At 44.5% G+C, this 22,692-nt stretch overlaps 3 protein-coding genes across 7 annotated transcripts in view; 2 read left to right on the forward strand and 1 right to left on the reverse strand.

Annotated features, from left to right (window-relative positions):
* Positions 1–4,594, reverse strand: part of Ets65A (DNA-binding protein D-ETS-3) — a 28,939-nt gene extending 24,345 nt beyond the window's left edge. For 2 of the 4 annotated variants that reach the window (XR_010822565.1, XM_066726560.1), the window contains exons 1-2: positions 1,217–3,292; positions 781–1,082 (exon numbers count right to left, since the gene is read on the reverse strand). Coding sequence is in view for 3 of the 4 variants with exons in the window: in XM_066726560.1 (XP_066582657.1) it covers positions 781–1,069 (289 nt within the window). In the remaining variant the exon portion in view is untranslated. Of the gene's footprint in view, positions 1–780; positions 1,083–1,216; positions 3,293–4,146 lie in introns of those variants that run through there. The other 2 variants (XM_066726561.1, XM_066726562.1) reach the window with 2 other exon arrangements.
* A 2,932-nt stretch (positions 4,595–7,526) lies between these two features.
* LOC136772320 (protein SCAI) lies at positions 7,527–14,479 on the forward strand. Its single transcript, XM_066725217.1, has 5 exons — positions 7,527–7,790; positions 8,578–9,428; positions 10,210–10,623; positions 11,116–11,439; positions 12,010–14,479. Exons 1-4 carry the CDS (start codon positions 7,597–7,599, stop codon positions 11,358–11,360), a joined length of 1,704 nt encoding a protein of 567 aa, XP_066581314.1. The 5' UTR covers positions 7,527–7,596; the 3' UTR covers positions 11,361–11,439; positions 12,010–14,479.
* A 1,458-nt stretch (positions 14,480–15,937) lies between these two features.
* On the forward strand, positions 15,938–22,596 carry LOC136772583 (uncharacterized). Of its 2 annotated transcripts, XM_066725647.1 has the most exons (4): positions 15,938–16,359; positions 17,288–17,618; positions 17,898–21,170; positions 21,259–21,400. In XM_066725647.1, the coding sequence occupies exons 1-4, from the start codon at positions 16,190–16,192 to the stop codon at positions 21,259–21,261; spliced, it is 3,777 nt and encodes a 1,258-aa protein (XP_066581744.1). In that variant the 5' UTR covers positions 15,938–16,189; the 3' UTR covers positions 21,262–21,400. The 2 variants fall into 2 exon arrangements, with proteins under 2 accessions (XP_066581744.1, XP_066581743.1); XM_066725646.1 differs by having other exon boundaries at positions 15,942–16,359; positions 17,898–22,596.
* The last annotated feature ends 96 nt before the right edge of the window (positions 22,597–22,692 follow it).

Genomic DNA, 22,692 nt, shown 5'->3' on the forward strand with positions numbered 1-22,692 from the left:
AAATAATTGCGATAAATCTGCAGCGAAGACAGATTTCAACGGCGATTATTATAGCAACATGGTGAGAAAATTGGGTGTCGCATCGATCGACGAAGATTGAATAAGGAGGAGTGGACGATAAAGCGGTAAATCCGAAGGAGGATATTGGTGCGGTCGTGCTGGCGAGTTTTGCTCGCCCCGCTTGTCCAAGTTTTCGAAACGGCAACCGTGCAAACCCCTTCCTCCCTCTTCGTCCTCACCACCCCACCGCCCCCGCGTCTACAGAGGCGGTAGATAACGTGATTTACGCTGCCTCGGGTAATTAATGTGCCGGGCGACCGGCGCTTTAAAAAAACAATCGGAAATCGACGAGGAGCCAGAAAAGCAACAGCCAGCCACGCCGGTATCGCGCCCGGTCACCACTGACAAATTATATCGCTCGCTCTTTTTTCTTCCTCCGTATATATAGCAACAATAATCGACTCTTGGCAAAAGAGTCCAGCGCGAGGAACCTCATTATTTCTCGCAGTTTATTTCTCTAACGAGGTCCGTTCTCGAGGAACTCTCTCTCTCTCTCTCTCTCTCATTTCAAATCGGGTCTTCCCAGTCGCGAAAATACTGCCACCCCATTGGCCCGACGATTTAGCCGGCTCTCGACAAGGAATACACGCCTCGTCCCGCGGGTCTCGTTATAATAATAATAAGAACAAAAGTTGCGAAAATCAAGCGTAAAGGTCATCGACCTCCAGGTTCGAGGCGCAAGAAGATAAGAATGAAAAAAATTGAGGGAACGAGACTCACCGGTGATGGATGCTGTGGGTGAAATGGCGGTAGAGTTTGCGCGCGGGGGTGGGGAGAAGGCACCAGCGAGGTATCCTCCACGATCGACGAGAGCCTGCTTGGCCTTGTCGACGCTCTCCTTGAGCCGCTGAAAGGTGCTGCCGCAGGTCAAGCCGCGATACGGCCAGTTTTCCTGCTTGACGCCGCTCGCGGCTGCGGTCACCCCCGCCGCTACTGCCGCGGCTCCACCGCCGGAAGCTCCCTTTAATTCGAGCGCACCTGCGTACGAACAGCTGGCGCTATCGTACATCACCAAAGAGCCCCTGCGAAACAAAACAAATTACTTCCATTAGTATCCCGACACCCACGAAAATTCCACTCTCTTAGGCGGACCACTCTATACATATGCAGTGTGTATATATATATATATATATATATAGGGGTTTGGTTATCTCACCCCCTTAATTCTCTCGATCCACCCTCTGTCCAGAGAGAGAGAGTCCACTGATTTTTCACCGGATTTTATTATTTTCTGCCACGATTATTCTCTTTCCTAACAACAATAATGTATAACTAATGGCGTTAACAAGCAGCCGGAATGATACGCATAATGGGCAGGAAGTCAATTGGCAAACGTATAGTATCCGTTTGCATAATTAGCATATGTCCACGCAGCACTAATGATGGGCAATCCACTGTAGCAGCAGGTGTAACGAAACTCGTGCAATATTTATCTCCCTCGTTTCGGCATATTTTGTCAAATTAACGATTTTTCCTTTACGAACACGTAGATCGCCAGATTTTCCATTTCCGGAGTATCGTAATTAGGATATTTATTTCTGCAAAGTTTTCCCGTACCGAGGCTCCTTAATCGATTCGGTGCAGAGTATATGGCAAATGCGATTTACATTTTGTCGATGCGGCCTCGTTCTTATCACGCTCATCATAACTCGAGAAGTGATAGTGACTTGGCCAATTCAAACTGGAATTTTCATGAGATCCCTGGATAAGCCATTCTTACAAAATGTACAGGTTTAAAGGTGAAACGTCATCGTTCCCCATCTTCTCGAATCTAAATTTAATTTTAGTCTGTTATCTCTCTGCTCGTTGTATAGTTTATAATTATCAAAAGTGTATTTTTGATTCAGCAAGATGCATTTTGAAGTACCAATGGGCTCAGTCGTTATTGTGGACTGCCACGTGGCGACTTCCGGTCGATCTGTAAAATCTGCCATTTCCTCCATGGATGCATAACGTTAATTATTTTTTCAGCCGAATGATTCGTCATCCTGGCCATACGTTATTAATCGGTACGGTGATTTTCCAATCAATTCTCTTTGTCTATATATATATATATATGTTTATTGGTTTTAAGGTCCAAGCAAGTATTATGGTGGGACCAAGCAACGACACTAACCGGTTGATCTCGCGATCGAACGACGAAGATTTTGAAGATTGTCAAGAAATCTGCAAGAGAAGATTGAAAATCATTGCTGATTATGGTGGATTCGTTCGCATCTCTCCGGATACCCCTAGTGTATTGAGGTCAATTCCATCAGAAAACTGTTATGACGGCACGAGAACGCCGGACTGCGATGCAGCGGAGGAATAAAATAACGCACAGTCGAAAAATAACTCGTCGCACGTCACGCGTCTCCAATCACTGCTGCCTCGATTCTTTGGTACCACTTGGATTCATCGCTCGCGCTTAATATTTCACGTCCGTGAACACTTTGCACACACGCGAGGGATTACAACGCTCCGGGAGAAAAATTGTAATTAAAACATCGCTTAACGATGGTCCGTGTGAATGACTCGTATGAAGGATCGAAGAAGAGTCTGCATGTTTAATGGAGTTTTGGAAGAATCTTCAATTTAAAGATACACAAAGGTCAATTATATAACAAACACTTTTCACACGCGCGAAGATTAAAACTCTTCGGGAGAAAAATAAAAATTGCAAAATAGGTTAATGATAATTCGTGTGAATGATTAATATAAAGGATTGAGGAAAACAAGTCTGTTTTTAATAATGTTCTAAAAGAGTTTGTATTTTTAGAGACCACAAAGATCGACGATAATGAACACTTTGCCCACACGCGAGGATTAAAATTCTCCGGGAGAAAATTGAAGATCGTAAAATCAGTTAAAAATCATTGATACGTAAATGATTAACATAAAGAATTCGGAGAAAAAGTTCGACTATGAAATAATATTTCGGTAAAGTTTCAGACTTTGGTGCACACAAAGATGGACGATAACGAGCACTTTGCACACTCGCGAGGAATTAAAACGGTCCGAGTGAAAGGGAAAATTGGAAAATCGGTAAACGATGATTGTTGCCAATGACTGATACCGAGGATCCAAGGGGAGAGACTCCGTGCGTTCAAGAGCGTTTTAGGAAAGTTTGTGATTGCGGAGGAGGCGAAGGTCGATGATAGCGGAAGCGACGGGATTGGAGCAACGCGTTTCGCAGAAGTAAAACGGGTTGATATCGAGAATCCTCGACGGGATAAAGAAGAAAGAAGGTAGTCTGCGGGCAGGTTGTCTCGCGCAACTGCGACTAGCGTGGCGCGGGCGCGGGCAGCAAATTGCCTGCTTCCGGGCCTCATTACATCACTCTGTTACTCTGTTAAAGCTCGCCGGAAGCCCCTCTGCCTACCTCGTCTAAACTCACACTCGTTCTCTCTCTCTCTCACACTTGCAAATATCTATACAAACTCCACACGCACATCCACGCACACAAAAACTACTTAAATGCACTCAGCCAACTTGGATCTCGGCTCTTCTTCAGTCCCATCCACTCTCGGCTATCGATAACCCATCCAGGAGTAAAGTTTTTCGAATTATTAATCGCGTCTCCCTCTCCATCTATCAAATTTGTGTTTAATTAGAATTTAGAGGATGAGGGAAGAAATATTTTTAAACGTTTATCGATCGACATAAGTTTATTGTTAAATCGTGGCTTTATAAATTCGAGCGGACCTCGGTCATTCGTGATTCTCAGCCGTTATTCAGACGACACCGTGTTCATTTTTTCCTCGCGAGAAAATAGCAAAGATTCGGTCGCAATTAAAAGTATCGATTGGAGCTCGTGAAGCATGGGCGGTTTTTCAGCGGAAACCATAAAGAATCTTTCTCCCGCGCGCGTATACTGTATATCTTCTTAACTGCGAACTCTAACGCTCCATTTTAAGCTGCGTAGTTTATCACGTGTATAATATGCGTTACCAATGTTCCAGTGGACGAGAGAAAGTAAAAAGAGATTTAACAAATTCTTCGCTGCTCTCTCTCTCTCTATCTATCTATTTTGTCGTGTTTTGTTACCTCTTTGTAATAATAATAACAGTACCAATAAAGAGAAGAAAGAACAAATTATTTACCAACCTGGAGCACGGGGACCAGCCTGGCGTGACGTGTCCAGCACTTTTGCGAATTCCAAAGCTCCCGGTTAGGTCACTCCAAGTTCGTTTCCGGTCTCACAATTTTCTCGGAACACAAGAGGAATAAGAAGAAGCGAAGGTCCGAGCGATTATTCACCATTAATGAGCAAGGAATCCGATTGTTCGTCACTTCAGTTTCGGTTGAATGCACTTCTCAAACGGTCATTGGTCGAAACGAGATCGAATTAGTTTCCGAGTGATATACTTCAGCATAGAAAGCACACTTGGAGGAACTTTCGGTGAAGCGAAAAATAATATCTTTCCGCGATACTTTCTCTACGTTCTCGAGGGTTTGTTCCTTCGGGTGATTTTTGGAGGAAGGACGCGAAGGAGGTTTAGGAGTTTGAGCGGATAGTGGCTAAAGCGTCGGAGGGTTGGCTGCCTTAGCGGCAGATCAGAGTTTGTTAACGCGTGGACCACCGTGGCGGACTCGCGCCGGACGCACATTTGGCAGAGAACGGCGTTATCAGTGGCGTAGCTACGATTGGCTGCATCGGAGCCTGCGCCAGGCCGGTGTAACCCCCCTAAAAGGGGGAGGAAGCACCCCCACCGACTCCTTAGAGGCGGGATCATCCCCAGGGTGGATCTCTCTCACTCTACTATGCCCAGAACACACATGCACAACTGACAACCCTCCTACGCTCTCTTCCCTCTTCGATTCTCTATCCTCCACCATCTAACCTTACCTGAAAAATCACTCCACGCTATCTGCTTCCCAGAAAATCTAAGAAAATAATCTTCCGACGAGAGGAGATCTCCACAGCCCGAAATATAAAATTTTGCAGGAGATTTGTACATATAACAATAACTCGACTAGGATTTGTGTAACAGCCGTGTTTCTTATTACATTTGACAGAATAATCAACTGTCAGGGCGTGCGTTCCCGATGGTATATTGGTTAACGAAACGCACGATAAGGTTTATCGAGGCCAGAGATCTTGATATTCACCAATGTCACCGGGGGCTCACATGGGATACTCGTGTACCCTGCTGGCACGTGACTCCCGTGTCGCGCCTTCGTTATTGCTGCTGAAGCAGATCAGATACGTGGACACATTTATTCGTGCGATTTCGCACGAGGCGCCAGCCTCCCTCGAATTCGTATGCTTTCAATTATAACCTTCGTTATTCCGTCCCTTGCCTGTGCATTCTGCCTCGATCTCGTTTGAGTAAAAGAAACACAAAGCTTCCGTGGAATGTTTCTCAAAGACAAAAGCATATTTTATCGCGAAACTTGGTGATTTAAAGGCAGACGTTTCCTAAATGTGGTTAGAACGTGATCCAACGGCTCTTTTTTCAACACCTTTGATCGATAATGCCACTGCAAACACCCTGTATGTGCACGGTTAATGTTCAGAAGCAACCGAGCTCGGGACTCGACGGGAGGGGATTGTGTGTAGCCCCTTCGCCGGTGAGTTAGAGTTTCCTGAGGCTTTCCTCACTTGCACCCCCTTCCCCTCAACCAGCACCCTCGTCACCAAAATCCTCCTCGCTTAATGGCGAAGTCAAATAACCAAATCTCCTTCAACTTTCATCTTCAACAATTTCGCCGCCTTTTCTTTGTAAACAATTGATTTTTATGTTTTTGTTTTTATTGAGTATACGAGGACTCGGTTGAAGTGCCAATTCGCTGCAATTAGGCGAAGAGCGCCGAAGTTTGACACGAAGAGAGAGCGAGAGAGAGAGAGAGCGAGAGAGAGAGAGAGCGAGAGAGAGAGAGAGAGATATTGGGGATTGCTGGGGTTAAAAGGGGAGGATATCACCGCACCCTGCTATTAATATCAGTTAACGATCCGATATGATCGCCTGTCCATAGTCTACACTCCATAAACGTCTGCTCCTTGCGGGCCCCATTCATGGCCTCGAAAATCCCATCAACCCCACCAATCATTAAGAAACTCTGAGTCATGGTAAAAATCGCCCTAAACTCTTTCAGGCTCTTCTCTCTCGCCCACTTGCATCGCTAGTCCGTCAATTATCGCGCGTAAAAGAAAATCAAATGGACGCCTGAACATTTTGAAGCTTTTTTTTTCTTGTGTTCCGAACATAGCTTTGGAAATTTTAAGGTGTCCACTGGAAGAAGGGAGGGGGCGGTAGAGGGTGTTTTGAGGGTTTATATCGGCCGAGCTTCGCCTCATCTACAAGTCAATCAGGCTCGCGTGCCAGCTCCTCGTGAACGCTGCTCGTATACAGGTAAAACTAGGTAAGTTGGCGCTGGCCACGTTCTACCTCCTACCTCTTCCACGTTCACCTACGTCCAGCTCAGCCAAGTATGCAAGTATAATGACCCAGTGCATATTTGACCGCTTACGGAAGTCTCTATGGCGTAGCTCGTTTTCAGCTCAGCCGGATCCTCGCCAACATCAGCGTCAGATACGAGACAAGTTCCAACCGACGAATTTCAATGTTGACTAGAAATAAACCTCGGGTTTTCATTAAATTCCCTAAAATATAAAAATATAGAAAGTCAAAGGACTGACAAACGTATTTTTATTTTTCCTAATTCGAATCTAATCAGTTCCGAGGTATCATCAGTAGCCATCGTCGTAAAATCTTGGTGCAGGGTGAAAAGCAATCATGCTGAGTGCTTTCATAAATCAATTTTTCATTTTGGAGTAAGCTGACTCGATGAAAATTAATGCAAATTATTTTATTGCCTGAAAAAATCATTTTATCTCGTAGATAGAGTGGTTTTATTTTAACCACAATGCTGAGTTGCGATTTTCCCTTAACGCGTGACCCTACACAGCAGCTTCAAACGGCGGCTTATCAGTTTAATTAATCGTCGCCAAGGGCTGCAGCAACTACGACTTCTTCATGGCATACGAGTCCAAGAATTTTAATAATCAAGAAGAGAACAAATTCTTCAAGCGAATCAAACCGCGAATCGTTTATAAAATCTATAAAAAACGGTAGTGCTTCCAACTTCAAAAGCATACGATTCAGCTTCAAAGGAGCTGACTATATCGATGGTAGGAAAAATTCTTTAAGGGGGTAAGGGAATGTAGTATTTTCGTTAACCGAAGCTTGATAAAAATAAAAATAGTACCGAAGGGACCTACCTTGCCGACCGTTGGTCAACAACTGCACGGTAAGGCAGATTACGGTAGAAGGGATAGGCGTTTATCAAGGAGGGTTGAGAAGGGAGAGGGGAAGAGCAGATTGCGAAAGAGGGAGAGAGACAGAAGAGGGTGTATGTGGCAATACCGATGAGGAAGGGGATTTTGGAGAGGGAGTCCTCGGCAAGTGGCGGCTCCGTAGCGCCCCCTGATGCAGGGTAGTATTGATTGGGTGGCGCGTAGTACGCGCAGGGTGGCGAAATCGGCAGGCGCCATCACGCTGGCCACCGCGAACGAGGAAAGGGCGTCCAGCCAGTGGCTACATCGCCGAAAAGATGGTCATGATGGCTAGTATGGACGACCACGAGCACAAAGTCGTCCTGGAATTCTGCCATCTCCTGGAGAAGAGCAAGCAGCTGTTTAACGGACTGCGCGACCTTCCCCAATACGGGCACAAACAATGGCAGGGATACTTCGGGCGCACCTTCGACATCTACACGAAGCTCTGGAAGTTCCAGCAGCAACACAGGTCAGCTCCACCACGATTTACTTTTGAAACACCCTAAATCCTGCTGCTACATTAGCTCTATATCTATATATACATTCTGTCTGGCTTTAGTCACACGCAGCTTATCTTTCTCCACTCATATATCTACAGTGTCAATCCCCTCGTCTCGCAATCAGCGAATGACAACAAACCTAGCTTGTTTTCATCATTCGATAAAACGCAACGATTCCTCCACCTTCTTCCGGTTAAACCGGAAGTCCACTGAACTCTCTGTCTTCCTCGCGATATTTCCCAGTTTTTTTTAACTCGCGTGAGTTATCGCTGTCGGTGTCCAATATCCCTCTTCATTCATGGTAAATCGAGTCGAAGTTTTTCGTTCACGAAGGGATTCCAGTTCATATTTCGGTTCCTTCGAACGTCATGCCACGTGACTAGGTCCTCGTGGATCATCGCTACCGCAGACAGTTCCTCCCTCCTAAATCTCGCTTTCTCTCTCCTTCTCTCAGATAAACGCACACACCCTCCACGATCCACCCTCCCCGCTTTTATTCCAATTTAGCCTCGACCCTCGCAAATTCATACCTGGCTGCACCCCGTGCAAAACGATATTGCAGTCATAACACGATATTGATTCTGCTTCGTTGGATTGGTCTTGTAATCCTGTAATACGGGAACCCGTAATCTCGTTGTCGTCGAGCCACAGATTAAATTATATCCACCCCTAAGCCTGTCAGCTTTTCTGTTTTCTTCTCTCCTAATCTCTAATTACCTCCTAAAAAGAGAGCCTCGGATGATTCGTGGTTCGCAGGGCGATACTGGACACGAAGTATGGCCTGAAGAGATGGCAGATCGGCGAGATAGCCTCGAAGATTGGCCAGCTGTATTACCATTACTACTTGAGGACGAGCGAGACCAGTTATCTGCACGAGGCTTACTCGTTCTACGCGGCCATCAGGGGTCGTGCCTATTACAGTAGGGCGGCCAAGGAGGACAGGAGCGATTTAATGGTGAAGAAGCTGAGGTACTATGCGCGTTTCATCGTGGTCTGTCTGCTGCTTAACCGTATGAAGTTGGTGAGGGAGCTGGTGCAGGAGCTGGATGCCCAAATAGCAGACTACACCAGCACCTACAATCCGGACGACCAGGTCGAGTGGAATTTGGTCCTCGACGAAATCAAGGCTTTCGTCAAGGCCGAATCGGCCGTTGGAGTTCTCCACTCGGACTCGAATCCGGTCGTCCTTACTCACAGGCTTGGACCAACCACGTGTCCACCTGTCGAGCGTTCTCCACCCATGTGCCTATCTCTCCAAGAGATCCTCATAGTCGGCAATTGCGCAGACCAGGTGAAGTTCAGTGAGTTGTCCATGGACATGTTCAGGATGCTGCAGACTCTCGAGAGAGAGCCCAGGGACGATCCCAACCACCTCCACGATACCTCTCCAGCCGGAAGAATGCCCTTCAGGCCGGGACACTATCCGGGGGCTGAAAACGGGGCACCCCGGAGGGACAACCCTCATAAGTATCTACTGTACAAACCTACCTACAGCCAAGTACAGGTTTTCCTCGCCAGTGGATTCAAAGAACTGCCTGCCAATGGCGCCTTACTCCTGTACCTCTCCGCCGATGGCTGCTTCTCCACCGTCGAACACCCCGAAGAAAGTGAGTATCAAAGACGCATCTTATTCCTTCCTCTACATAAAATTATACGCAAAACGTAGCTCGAAGCACACGATTGGAAAACGAATTTCGCACACGTGCAACAAGTGGCGCATCGAGTAGAACCAAGAGAATTGGAAGAGTTATGAACCGCATAAAAATCAATGGCCCAATTCTCCTCTTTTCGCTATCTTTAAACGAAATTCTATTCCTCGCCTGTGTGATACAGGTCAGCCGTGCGAGAAACTCATTTATTTTCGAGAATACCCAATATCGTTTGTCGATATATGTTCCCAAACACAAAGATCTTCGTCGGTCTAAAAAAAGAACCACTAGCTTTTGCAGTAGTTCCCGTTGCGGATCGTTGCTTCATTTCGCCCGTAATTATTGCTCCCTCCGTTGTACGAGAATCGATAGGAAAAACACGTGATTTCTGTACTGCCGCGAGGTCGATCGTCGCGATATCGTTGGATCCTAGCTTCGCCACTAATAATAAAGAAAAAAAAAAGAAACAGAAGCTTCGCAGAGTTTCAACACGTAAAATCGAAGCGTGAACCGGAAGTGCATGGAGTCCTCGGGGCAAAATCGAATCATCCGCTCGATCGAGCCGAAGAACGTTAGCCTCTCGGTCAGTTTTATAGGCCGCTAATCCTATTTGGTCCGTGTAAAAGGCGGGTTTTATCCCCGCGTAGTACGGTTAACGTGGTGCTGTAAATTTATTGGTACCAGATTGATGGTCTGGTGAACCGGGATCGCGCGATGTTGATGGACTTGCATGTTGCAGTGGGGTACGACCTGGGTGGAGTGTCTACGTGCAGTAAACGAGATCCGGAACACGGAAAGAGGCCAAGCGGAGCAAAGGAGCCCCACTGCCTCTACCCTGGAGATCTGTACCCGTTCACCAGGAAGCCGCTGTTCGTGGTTGTCGACTCCGAGAATAGTTTCGTGTTCCAGCAGATTCCACGTTACTTCGGGCAACCGCTGATGGTGCTGATGTCCCCTCAAGACACCCCGTCGAGTCTGAGGGATCTTCGGCATGGCGGAAGCCTCTTCACTCTCTTCCTCCACGCACCCCTCGCCGCCTTTTGCCTTATCTGCAACGTCGGCAGCCTCGCCGTTCACCATTGGGAGCGCTGCCAGCGTTACATCGAGCGATTCCTCAACGAGGCCAGCCAACTCGTCCTCAGATCTCGATGTGGTAAGCACTCTACTTTCATATTCCCAATATTTTATATACTCTTCTTCTATAACTTTTATTATGCTCCATCCTTTCCTCGCTCTGAGTCTCCTCCTCTCGTTTAATCGATACAAGAATAAACGACGAGTATTATATGCTCCAAGTATACACACGTGTTTATCACTGGTCCAGCGATCTTCCCTTCTTACCTTTGCTTCTTTTTTTTTTTTTTTAAGTTTTTTGCCTTTACACTCTTCGAGAGACAAAGCGCCTTTCCCTTTCTTGATTAATGCCGCGTGAGCTGCGAAACTTGAAAGAGGAAAATCTTCCAAAGCTCGCATTTGTTAAGCAACACAGTCTTTAGACAAGTGACAAGGTAAAGAGGATTGCTGTAGAAAACTTTCTCTGTGCGTTTCTTTAAAGTATACGAACGTTTTGAGAATTATATAAAGTATAGTGTATGTATATGTAGATTTGTACAAATTTTAAGGTTAGGTCTTTACTGTGTTTCAGAAAGCAGCGTGCTGCAATTTTTCGGGGACGATTTTCTGCGATTGTTGCTGGTTCGTTACGTGTTTTGCGATGTGGTATTGCACCTGCATCGTTCGTTCCGAGGTCGACAGCAACGACCGCGCTGCCATCCCCCTCTACCGGATACGGATGTTCTAGAGCATCCTAGCCTACACCACATGGTTCTCGATCTGGCGGCTTGCCTCGACGCGCGCGACCTCTTCCCGGACAGCAACGAACTCGCCTGACCCAGGCATACACCCTGCCCGGCCCCCAACACTGCATCCCTCCTACCGCCGTACAACCACGATTACGATTACGATTACTGTAATTATAATTGCAACAATAAAATCGCTACGCTCAGATCTCACTAGCCAATCACCGGAGAAACGCTAGAATCATTCGCGAAAAATCATGGAACATCCTAGGAACGTTCTGGGGACATCCAGACGTCTCGCTCGTATACTCAGGATGTCCTCTGGATATCCTTGCTACTAGGGACTCCCCGTGATTGGCTAGAGCTCATCACGTGACATTTCGCTGGCTAACCAACGAATGCCCGACATATACTATACTTATCGCTTATCTTGCGTATAAACGAAATGCATTATCCTCTGATGCTTTTCTTCTAATTCGACAATTGGCTAAGAACGAGTAAGACGAAAATTCTAGTCCTTTCTAAACGAAAATTTACCAATTGTTTGTCGTATATGGGAGTTTGTGTAACGAATAAATAAAAACGTCTATTTTTAGGTACATAAAGTTCCGAAAAACAGAGAAAACAAGAATCAAAGCTGTATTTCATATCTATATAGGCATAATCATTTAAGCTAAGAATCCCTCACCCCTTCTTTACCCTTTATTATTAATTTCCACTTTTGTTGTTCATTTGCACAGATTAAATTTTTGGCCGGCTCTGTGTTTCTTCGCTTATCCGCAATCGATCAAGGCACTCGCACGCCCCCGCCACTACCGCGCTGAATCTGCTCTAACGTCAGAGATCCCGTTTATTTATAAACAAAAAAGTGGAGCGCATGGAGGATGAAGTTCCGTCGCCGTTGAGAAGTCGCCACGAGAGAAGTTCGTCTGGGAAGAACGGTAGAACGACCTCGTCCTCCTCGTGCTCTTCGTCATCCTCGTCATCCTCGTCATCGTCGTCGTCGTCGTCGTCGTCGTCGTCGACATGAAGAGACTATAGTGGCTCGCACAGGGATACCTTCCAGGAGGATAGGAGAGAAAATCTCGCGTTATTTAAAAAAAAAACAATTCAAGTTGCTTAATTCTCAAGACTCACGAGGTGCTTAGAGTGATTCTTTGCAAGATTATCATACCTAGGGGCATGCAAAATGCTTCCGAGGAACTCTTGCAGAATTAAGAGAAAAAGTTGATGTAGTAAAAATTTCATACGCTTTTAGGGGATTTTAGAAAAAAAGGGTTAGGGGTTGGGGGGGGGGGGGAGGGAGGGAGGGGGGATTCAGTGCTCGAACCGATCGGTGAGACAGAAACAGATAATCATTTTACCAAAAACATTACTGGATAAATATATACATATGATATGTGAACATGTATGATATAACAAGAGAGAAAAAGAAAAAGGTAATATCAGCAGAAACCAAACCATCTGATCTATCTCTATATAAATATTACATATATCTATCACTGCAATTCTCGCAGGTGTTCTTTGTCTGCAAACATAAAATACAAGATATTTTTATATAACTGTAAATAATCGACAATTGTCGAAAATATAATGATATATACATATATACATATAATATATTAAACAGAAATAATGAAAGCGTGCGTTAGATGAAAATTACCAGCTAAATCTTGTTTCGAGTTCACTGAGAAACGAACGAGAAAATTCATGATAATGATAATGTTTATGGAAATAATAATCATACGAGTAAGAATAATAATCATGATTCTGTATAGGGGTTGATAAAGAGTTAATACGACCGTGTTTTCCTTAATTCTTCTATAAAAGTAGTTTTTCAATTTTGTTCGAAAGCCATCGCTTTCAGAACTGATCATTCCTCCTTGATACTTTAATAGGCAAATTGACGAGTTTACGATATAATTCTTAAAATAGTTGATTGGAAGAGACAAAACGATCCTCGATAATGTAGAAAATAATCTTCTACGATTCTTATTTTTTCGATAAATAGCATTGTCTTGTACTGTACGTATATTCTTTCTCCTCCTTTTTTTATGCCATCTATATGCCTTGACAATAAGAGAAAGAAAAGATTATTGCAAATGTTGAATTTAGTATTTATCAATGCATTTATAAACATGTCAGAGATGTGTAAACTCATGATATATACATACTATAATTATATTATTAAGCGTTTATTGTAAGAATATGGCGATCGACATCTTGAAAGCCATATTGTGGTTTTAACGGAATATTTAATACTGTTATATTGTTTATCAAATTTAACCTAAGATATTATAATTATGTAGCTGACTTCGCGATAGAAGGTATTACACAATACTTACTTTGAATTCAGACTCAAATGTTATTAAGAAAGATTTCCTTATTTAAGCAAGAAATCTATATATAATTATATAACATATGTATATAATTTATATATTTATATAATATATCGCATTGAGGAGTAATATAAGCCGACCATGACGAGAGATATGCAACAAAACTATTGTAGATAGTACCAGCAGGAATATTTTACTACAATAACCGGATAATTTAGGAGTCAGCTTGTTACCAATGAGGTGTAGAGTTTTAGCGTATATAAAAAGCTTCTGATAGTTTTGTTGCATTTTCCGTTGACGGGAACAAATAAATATATTCTCGTCTTAACATAAATAAAATATATACATAGATTTATGGTTTCTCACACGTTAGGATCCTACGTTATGCAGGAGAATCCTTACAGTTATCTAAACAAATCACGCTCAGGACTGAAATAATGAAAAGTTATAAGAAATAAAGAAAAAAAAATAATGGACATAACAAGTTCAGTGAAAAATAGAAATTTAGAATGCACGTGTTCTAATGTGCTAAATCGTTCTCCGCCATCTTTAAGAAAGTAGCAGACTCGCTTGGTTTTCAATTCTAATAAATCTATAGATAAGAAGACATTATTATTCCAACTAATAAGCATTTATTACGTACAGGGAGAGCTATATATTTATTACTCTGTAATAAACACACTATATTCTGTAATAAACGGCTAAGCTACGGTTGCTATACTCCTCTTGTGTTTATCTCTCTTTAGAAATAAATACCTTGCTGTCCCTGTACGTTTTCCTCATTCAAAAAGATGGGAGGCCAATAAAACGCTTGTCTCTCCCATCTCCAATCTTAAAAACATACCAAATACATTTAATACACATTCCTATATATCTAACATTTCGCGCACTGGCTGCAATAACGGCACGACTCAAAAAAATATCAATTTCAGTTGGACCTTTGCAACAATCTTATTTCATATATTCTAGTGTGAAATAAAATTGGCTAAAAGAGGATTTTTCTAATTTTCGCTTAACGACGAATGCGCCACTATCTTTAGTAAAACGCGTAAGTTGAATAAAAAAATATTAATCTTTTCTTAAAATTAGGTCGTTTTTCTATCATCAGATCATATATTACTGGCGCAAATGTCGTTGCAATAAACCAACCAGCACTAATTATTTGTTCAATCTAATTCAGTCGTGTAAAATTAATAATTTCGAAATCAGTCGTATCTCAAATCCATGAAATCTTTGTTGTTCCGTGATTGCAGCCAGTGAACGATTTATTTTTCCTCTTTACCCCTTCAACAGCTGTTTTTTCACCAAATTCGTTTCTAGCAAATTTTAATCCAGAAACAAACCGATAAATATTAAATGTGCAAAATGATAGTTGAGCTAAAAGAAAAACAATAAAAATTCAATGTTTCTCTCTCTTTAGGCGACGTACTGGACAGGCAGTATTGAGTTTTTGGCACACGTCTGAATGGACAAAAATAGCGCCAGCGCTATTTCTACAATTTGCCAAAACTGGGTTAACGACACATACTGGCTGTGTGGAGGAAAAAAGTAAAACTAAAGAATTTTCACGAAGCGAAAAGGGCATTTTGCAGAACAGAGTCATCGATGCTATGCGCTCACGGTTTATTTCCGTTTCGCGTTGCTTGAAACGCGTGCCAAGAGACACTCGAGAAGAAAACATTTCGTCTGTGTCGAAGAAAGCATCGAGTTTGGCACTCGATCGTGATCCCGTCTGGAATTGCGAAGCGACCGAACAATAAAATCATTACGACCGTCCCAATAATATTCCTCCCGTTTTTTCTTTCTTCCTTCTTCGGCTGCAGGGTCCAGCTTGGCATCGATCTTGCAATAGTTGGACCCAGGTAAGTGTCCCCTCGGATTGGCATGACGATGCGCTGAAACTGAAACTGCTATAAATAATTCTCGATCCGTCTCGACACCTTTGGTCCATCTAGCTGCAACCCTCCCCCCCCCCCCCTCAAATCAAAGTTTCACGATAAAAAGAAAGAAACAAAAAAAAAAAAAATACAAAAGCAGCTCGATACGCTAATTCGAGAGTAGAGCATACGAGCGTTAGAAGAGGTTCGGTAATTGCGCTAATTCTCGACGAGACAAGTGCTCGTTATCGGATACTGGAAAAATTTGAAGAGGTCGAGTGTGGGCGAGGGTGATGCATAGCTGTAGCGAGACGCGCCGCTCTCGCGATTCGGATGTTCCCGTAGTGGTTTTCGATCCCTGTCGGGGATTGGGGCGTGCGCAGTGGTCCGTCGCAAAGTGATGCAAGTGCAGCTGTACGAAAAAAAAAAAAAGCAGTGGAAGGGAAAGAGAGAAAGAGGGAACTAGCGCGCGAGTCCAGTGTTGATTCGCGAGGCGTCATGTGCGTGGCGAGGAGATAAAGAGGACAAGGACGTGCTTGGTGGGCTGAAGGACGCGTCGAGGAGCTCGTGCCTCGTCTTCGTCGGTGAACTCGCGCCGAGGTAGACTCGGCCGACTCCGCCGAGGGTGGGGGTGAAAGAGGGACGCGTCAAACTGGAGATAGAAGCTCCAACGTGGCCTCCGAGGGGAAGAGCACCCGGTGGGGATGGAGTCCGATTTACGGGGACGCACCTCCCGAGCTTCCTCGACGTCCAGTCTAGAGGTACGCTGCGGCTGCCAGTACTACCAGAGTGACTCGCTTTTACCAGAACGTCGTGCTCTCACCAGTAGACCGTCGTCCAGGGCGATCATGCGTCCGCCCACCGGAAGATGCAGGTCAGTACCTCCACAATCTCCTTTTCTACTTTTCTCCAAGCTCTGCTTCATATTCTGCTTTCCGAGATAAGGAATTGTTCGAGCTTTTAAAACTACGATGCTGCTTCTTTTGCAACAACGCCATTATTAATTTGGAGCACCGCCAGGAATGTTGATTAACCGCCACGTGTTTTAGCTCAGAATCATCGGTATTTTTTGAATGGTTCGGTAGAACTGCTCGGTACACGTTACGTGAATTCGAATGTTACGCAGCTATTTAAGTTTTGCTCGGCTGGCTATAGATAGAAACCTAGGTCAGCTCCCGTAGTGTCGTCTCGAGTCTCCTCTGTCGAGAAAGACGCGTCAGGTCCGCGAATGCACCGCAATCGGCGCCTGGCATCTCGACAATTGGCCAATGAGCTCTTGGCCTCCAAGAAACTCCTCCATTTCCCATATGCGATATGCTATACACTCACTGATAGCTTCGCTCTTAGAATTTTTATGTAGTCGTCTTCATGCCTGGAAGTATAACTTCTAGGAATAGGTAAAAATAGTTCTATGGCTCGGTCAACGATCATCAGGTATTAGTTTTTAAAGAAATGTGCAAGAATAGTTGTAATACACGTGGACAGTCGTCTATATGAAATTATTTTATATTACTTTTTTAAGCTAATTCTATGGTATGATCAAAAAAACTTTACAATTAAACCACTTTACTTATTATAGGATAAAATTTAAAATGTTTGTACCAGTTTAAAATGTATGGCTAGAATAGCGTTTAATTTTGGGGAAGATGAGTTAAGAAATGTATTGAATTACCAGTGTTTGAGTACAAATTCAGAATTTCAGAAAATACGATTAGGAGGCTTTGAATAACAATGACAGTGTTTTCTGTATGTATATATGAAAGATTGAAAATGAGGAAAATCTCAGGTGACTTTGAATTTAGCGAGCACGAGTACGAGCCGATCGGTGCTGCGAGGCAGTTGCAATTGGCGCCAGTGGTGCGATTCACCGATACCGACGTAACGCCCGTCGCTGATAGCGACGATGAACGCGCTAAGTCGAACGAAGATATTTTACCCGATGGCGACATCGTGCTACCCCTCGATGGCAAAATCGAAGATTGCACCATGGAGGCACGGGAACTCGTCGAGACCGGCGACACCTCCGAGGAATCCGCGGCTCAGAACTTTCAGGATCAGGTGGAGGAACGTTTCCTCAGCACGGCAACGCCAGCCACCGAGTCCAGAACTGATGGCGAGCTCAACACCAGCCAGGTATTTTTACATCTAATTTTATCCATTCGACAATGAAATTCCATTTCATATGCCGTCAATTAAAAATGTCTAATTAGCCAATAACGTCAATCGAGCACCGCCTCGACACTAAAATTTCCAATGCGCCACTCTATGAGTTGCGTCAGAAGTTGGCCCGACGCCAGAATTCTTCAAGTTGAATAAATAATAGCTAGCGAACCAACTCTGTTTCATTTTAGACCCCTGACTCGTCGTTGATAATTTTACAGGCATTTCATGGAAAATTTTCATGTGTCACAGGTAGACTCGACGATGCTGGAGGAACTACCCCTCCAGCGCGGAGCCCGTGGTTTGCCTCAGAGAATTCGAAGTCAGGCAGTGAAACTGCGCTCGCGTTTCCAGGGACTGCATCCACCGAAATTTTCATTCGAGAAGCGTAGGAAAGCAGAGAAACCCAGATCGACCAGTAGCGGAAAATCCGATAAGCCTAAAACTGAGAAAAAGCCTACTAGAATGGATAGGATAAGGTCATCCCTGCCAGAAAGACCAAAATTCGACAAGTTTCACTTACCGGCGAGACCGAAATTCCACTTGCCGGACCGCTCGAAGCTGCATCTACCGGAAGCACCGAAATTCCACTTGAAAAAGCCCAATCTGAAACTGCCGAGTTCATTGACCTCTCATAAGAAGCCACCTTTGAAGGAGCAACAAAGGCAGAGGTCAACGGAGTCAACGGCGGGATCTCGTGGGAACATATTTGATTTTGCCACGGTTCCTCGTATATTCAGTAGAAAGTCCAAGAGCAGCAAGGAGTATGCGACGTCCTCGCCAAAGGACTCTCGTGCTCAATCGGCCGAAAGTGCAACTTTGCCACGGACTGGTAAACGGAAGTCCCTCACTGCTAGATGGTCCGAGCGTTTTGCTGGAACTGCTGGTATCGGGGATGAAGACAGTGTGCCAGCTGAAAGGGTCCATCCTTGGAGACACCCGTCCCTGGAGGAGCCACGATTGTCTATCAGGATGGAGGAGGAAGTGATCGTTGCTACCAGAAACTTCCCTTGGGCAAAGTCGGATACGCCTAGAGAAGATCCTAGAGAAATAGAAGAAGACATTAGGTATATGGAGTACGAGCCTGATTCCGCAGAGACATCCGAGAGACAAGTGCCCTCGAGGTCCGAGGATGAGTCCAAGCAAGAAGACTCTTACGATCATCGATACAGAAGAGACCAGTATAGACGGACTAAAGGAAAATTATCACCGGAAAAAGGTGAGTGGGAGTCAGATGAGATTTTGGCAGCCCAAGTTGTAATCAGACCCATGCAAAGGTCCATGAGCGATCAGGTGGTCAGAGGACCGGTACTGGACAGGTACGAAGGCTCATTTCCATCCGTGGATCCCAGAAGATTCGACAAACAAAAAGGTCAATACGAGGAGTTGGAGTACGAAGAGGACGAGGAGGCTCAGTCTTCGTTTCATTCTGACAAAGAGATACAACAGTCCAGTGGTAGTTCTGTAGACAGACGTAGGCTTGGCTACGTGGAGGAAGTGGACTTTGACGAGTTCTTCATCAAAGAAAAAGACATCAGCGAGGACAAAATAAACATCCGAAGTTATTTGGCAACCGAGATCAGGCAGGCTTTGATGGCCGAGTCGTCGTTCGCCGACGAGAGTGTCGTCACTGGTCCACCGGAACGTCCAGCTAGGAAAAGAATTCTGAGGAAACGCAGGGAAGGTTCCGTAGAGTCCTACGACGCCCTGGTTCCGGTTAGACCGAAAAGGGAGAGAGTGACGAGTCGTCCTAGCGTGGACTCTGCCGATGCACCATCCGAGGAAACCAACGGATCGAGACACAGAATTATTTACCAAGCTGAAGTGAAACAAAGGGAACACTCGGAAGAACCACTGGACGACATGATCGTGGTAAAACCTGTGCGCAGGAAGTCTAGTGCGTCTTTAAGAAGCCAGTCTCGATCGAAGGATGTAATCGTGCTTGAAAATGTAAGTTCCGAAACGCCAATCGCTGCTACGGTGATCTCGGTCCCACCAGCTGCACCTGTAAGAAAGAAACGTTCTAAAAATAAGAGTAAGACGGATCTTCGAACGTCCCAGGTAGTTCTGGAGAATGGACTGGACGCGCAGTTGAAGGATGATCTGATGATTGAAGAGGAAGCGAAGGATCTAGAGAGAAACGTCTCGCTATTCGCTGACGAGGATCAAGATAATCCCGAGCCAGCTCCGCCTAAGAGACGCTCCAGATCACGAACCGTTTCCATGCCTCCGGATGAGGATCGAACGTCACGCGGAGCGGAATCCTTACCCGAAGCGGAATTCATCGAAGACATCCCGTTGGATGCTCGCGAATTATCTCAGGATCCAGCGGGATACGCGATTGTGGACAAAGTGGAGAAGGCACGAAGGCCATCCCCCCCGCTAAGAAGACGCAAGAAGTTCTCCACTACTCCGAGGCAAAAAACACCAAAGAGACCTATACGTGCCTATAGTACTCTTGGTCCGGTAAGATCGAGAGAAGAAAATATTTTGTTCCCCGATTCTATGGAACTACAATCGTCCTACGCTCAAATAGCTCCTGACGATGGAGAGCTGAAGGATCTGAGGAGTGGAGAAGTTATGCACAAAATTCAAAGGCGTCCTTTGCCAGCGCCACCTAGGCCTCCGAGAAGCCGTAAGGAGAAGTCGGAGGAACCACCTCTGCCAGTGATAGAAGTGGCCACCGCAACCCAGACGGACCCACTACCGGATGATGTGGTCATAGAAGAGGAAGTCACCCAAGGAAAATTAATCATGAGTCCATCCAGATCCGGATCGCAAATTTTCATATCCCAAGAAAGAATTCCTACCCCGAGTTCCTTAAGCACACCACCTATACCGCCTCTACCAACAAACCAATTTTTGCGCGGGCACGAAGACTCGGATTCATCGAGGGAAGGGTCCTTCGAGAGGACACCTTCACCCATTAACAAAGAAACTAGGGAAAAAATGACCGAGCACGACAGAGAAACCGCGACTCCCGAGGAATCACGTCACAGATACTTTTCTACTCTTCAATCCGACGAACCACTGAGAATTGCCAGTCTTGAAGTTGGGGACCTTAAAGTAGATAGACTCAGCGTGTCTCAGTTGGATGCTCACAAAATTACTGCTTCTGAGGTAGACGCAATGATAATCGCGACTTCCGAATTACGGGCTGTAGGAAGCACAGTCGAGACTGCGCTCTCTACTTCTTTACTGAGAGAGTTGATAGCCATTAGAAGTCATTTGGAAAATCCAACGACGCCACACGAGAGGTCTGTCCCGGAAGAGAAGGAAACATCCACGACTCGCGAAGATAGTGAACGAATGAAAAGTGTCGAAGATCCTGTGCCAAAATCTGTGGAGGAAGGTGAAAAGATTAAAGGAGAGAGTTTAAAAGCGGAAAGAAGCGAAAAGAAAGAAGAAGCGAAGAATGTGGATCTGGAGGAAAATAATGAATCAGAGTCTGTCGAGCAGCTGGTACCGACCGAGGAAGATGCGAGAAAAGCGACGTTGGATATCGCGTCGCAGCCTTCATTAACCGTGAGTCCGATATCTCCTTCAGACCACGATGTAAAACCTATCCAAGCCATTTACCCGATATCCGAAGCAACTTTGAGTCAATTTCCAGTGATGGAGGCCCAAATGGTGGAGCATTCGTTGACTGTGACAGACTCGAAAGCCATTTCGCCGATTTTAGAGAGCGAACGAGTCGATATATCCAGGAGAGACGGTGAAAAGATGAGTAACAGAAGCTCAGAGTCCAGGTCCAGGTCTAATTCACCTAGCAGGCATGTAAGACAAACAGCCTCGCCGGTCAGGCAGCTCCCACCGGTAATATCGGTAACACCGGACACTCCAGACGACAATACACAATTCAGTCACTCCACAGAAGTCAAGCCACAACGGGCAGTCATCTCTTACACTCATGAAATCCAATCATCCGAAAAACCAATAGAATCCAGACCCTCGGATGCGACGTCTATCAGCCTCCCAGCTGGTGGTACACACTTCATTGCCTTCCCTGCATCACAAATTCCGCCTCATTTTCTATCATTGACTGCACCTTCAAGTATAGTCCAAGAGCCTAGTATAACGGACTCTACGCAGCAGCTCCTTCGTGCCCTTCGAGTCACTGGTACGAAGGCAATGAGGCATTTTCTAGGATACGTCAGTTCTAGGTTAGAGTGCGAAGAGTCAAGAGAGAAAATTAGAGAAGTCGAAATCGTTCTGTGTGCCCTACTGCTCCTTATTGCGGGCATGCTAATCATTTGCTTCGGAAGTCCAAGAACTGTTAATTATTATTACCACTGGGACTATTTTAACCCACCTCAATGATAATTTTTAAAATCCTTAACCTCGCACGTTCATGGATCATATCATGTTAATATATATATATGCCAATCTTAAGAGACAATAAAAAACGTGATATTTTCGAATTATTAACTAGAGTAATTGATAAAAATTATCAAGAGTTGTACGTACGTCGAGATGCATGAGTTTGATGGTCATCTTGCCGTGAATCATTGCAAATCCTTTAATGTTTACGGATCGTGAAGGTGTGCAATGTAAACATACCTCAACAATTGTCCAAATTATTATTCATCAATATTGTTTTGTAAAATAATACTTGTTTCTCACAGTCTCATTCTTGGTAACTCTATGCATATACTATTTTCCCCACCTCCGACAATAATATAAAAACATTTAACATAAATCGTCTTATCACACTCGACATTACGATTCAGTGAGGAAACGACTTGGTATGGTATGAATTTGATTATTTCTCGTATTAATAGGTAATAGATGAAAATACATAATGCAATCTACTTTAAAGGTGTTTCTTCTTTTATATAGAGTCATCCAGTTTGGAAATAAATATTCTCTTTTTTTTCGCGTACTCGCAATTAGTAAATTATATTGTTTTTATACAGAATAAGCAAATAGATATAATATCTTTAATCCACAATCCATCAGAATTATTCAATCAGTCCTATTACATTTTTAATACAGGTAAGTCTTTTAAATAACAATTATATATACACTTATATACTACATTTCAATA

This window comes from Prorops nasuta, unplaced genomic scaffold (assembly GCF_024137725.1).
Source record: "Prorops nasuta isolate Cenicafe-Biocafe unplaced genomic scaffold, Cenicafe_Pnas_1.2 PNAS00004, whole genome shotgun sequence".
Lineage (NCBI taxonomy): Eukaryota > Metazoa > Arthropoda > Insecta > Hymenoptera > Bethylidae > Prorops > Prorops nasuta.

Bases quoted from the DNA above. Each gene is read 5' to 3' on its own strand.
- LOC136772320 (XM_066725217.1), top strand. From the start codon at position 7,597: ATGGTCATGATGGCTAGTATGGACGACCACGAGCACAAAGTCGTCCTG. The intron at 7,791-8,577 runs GTCAGCTCCACC...CGTGGTTCGCAG, and splicing joins AAGTTCCAGCAGCAACACAG to GGCGATACTGGACACGAAGT. The intron at 10,624-11,115 runs GTAAGCACTCTA...ACTGTGTTTCAG, and splicing joins CGTCCTCAGATCTCGATGTG to AAAGCAGCGTGCTGCAATTT.
- LOC136772583 (XM_066725646.1), top strand. From the start codon at position 16,190: ATGGAGTCCGATTTACGGGGACGCACCTCCCGAGCTTCCTCGACGTCC. The intron at 16,360-17,287 runs GTCAGTACCTCC...CTTTGAATTTAG, and splicing joins CCGCCCACCGGAAGATGCAG to CGAGCACGAGTACGAGCCGA. The intron at 17,619-17,897 runs GTATTTTTACAT...CATGTGTCACAG, and splicing joins GCGAGCTCAACACCAGCCAG to GTAGACTCGACGATGCTGGA.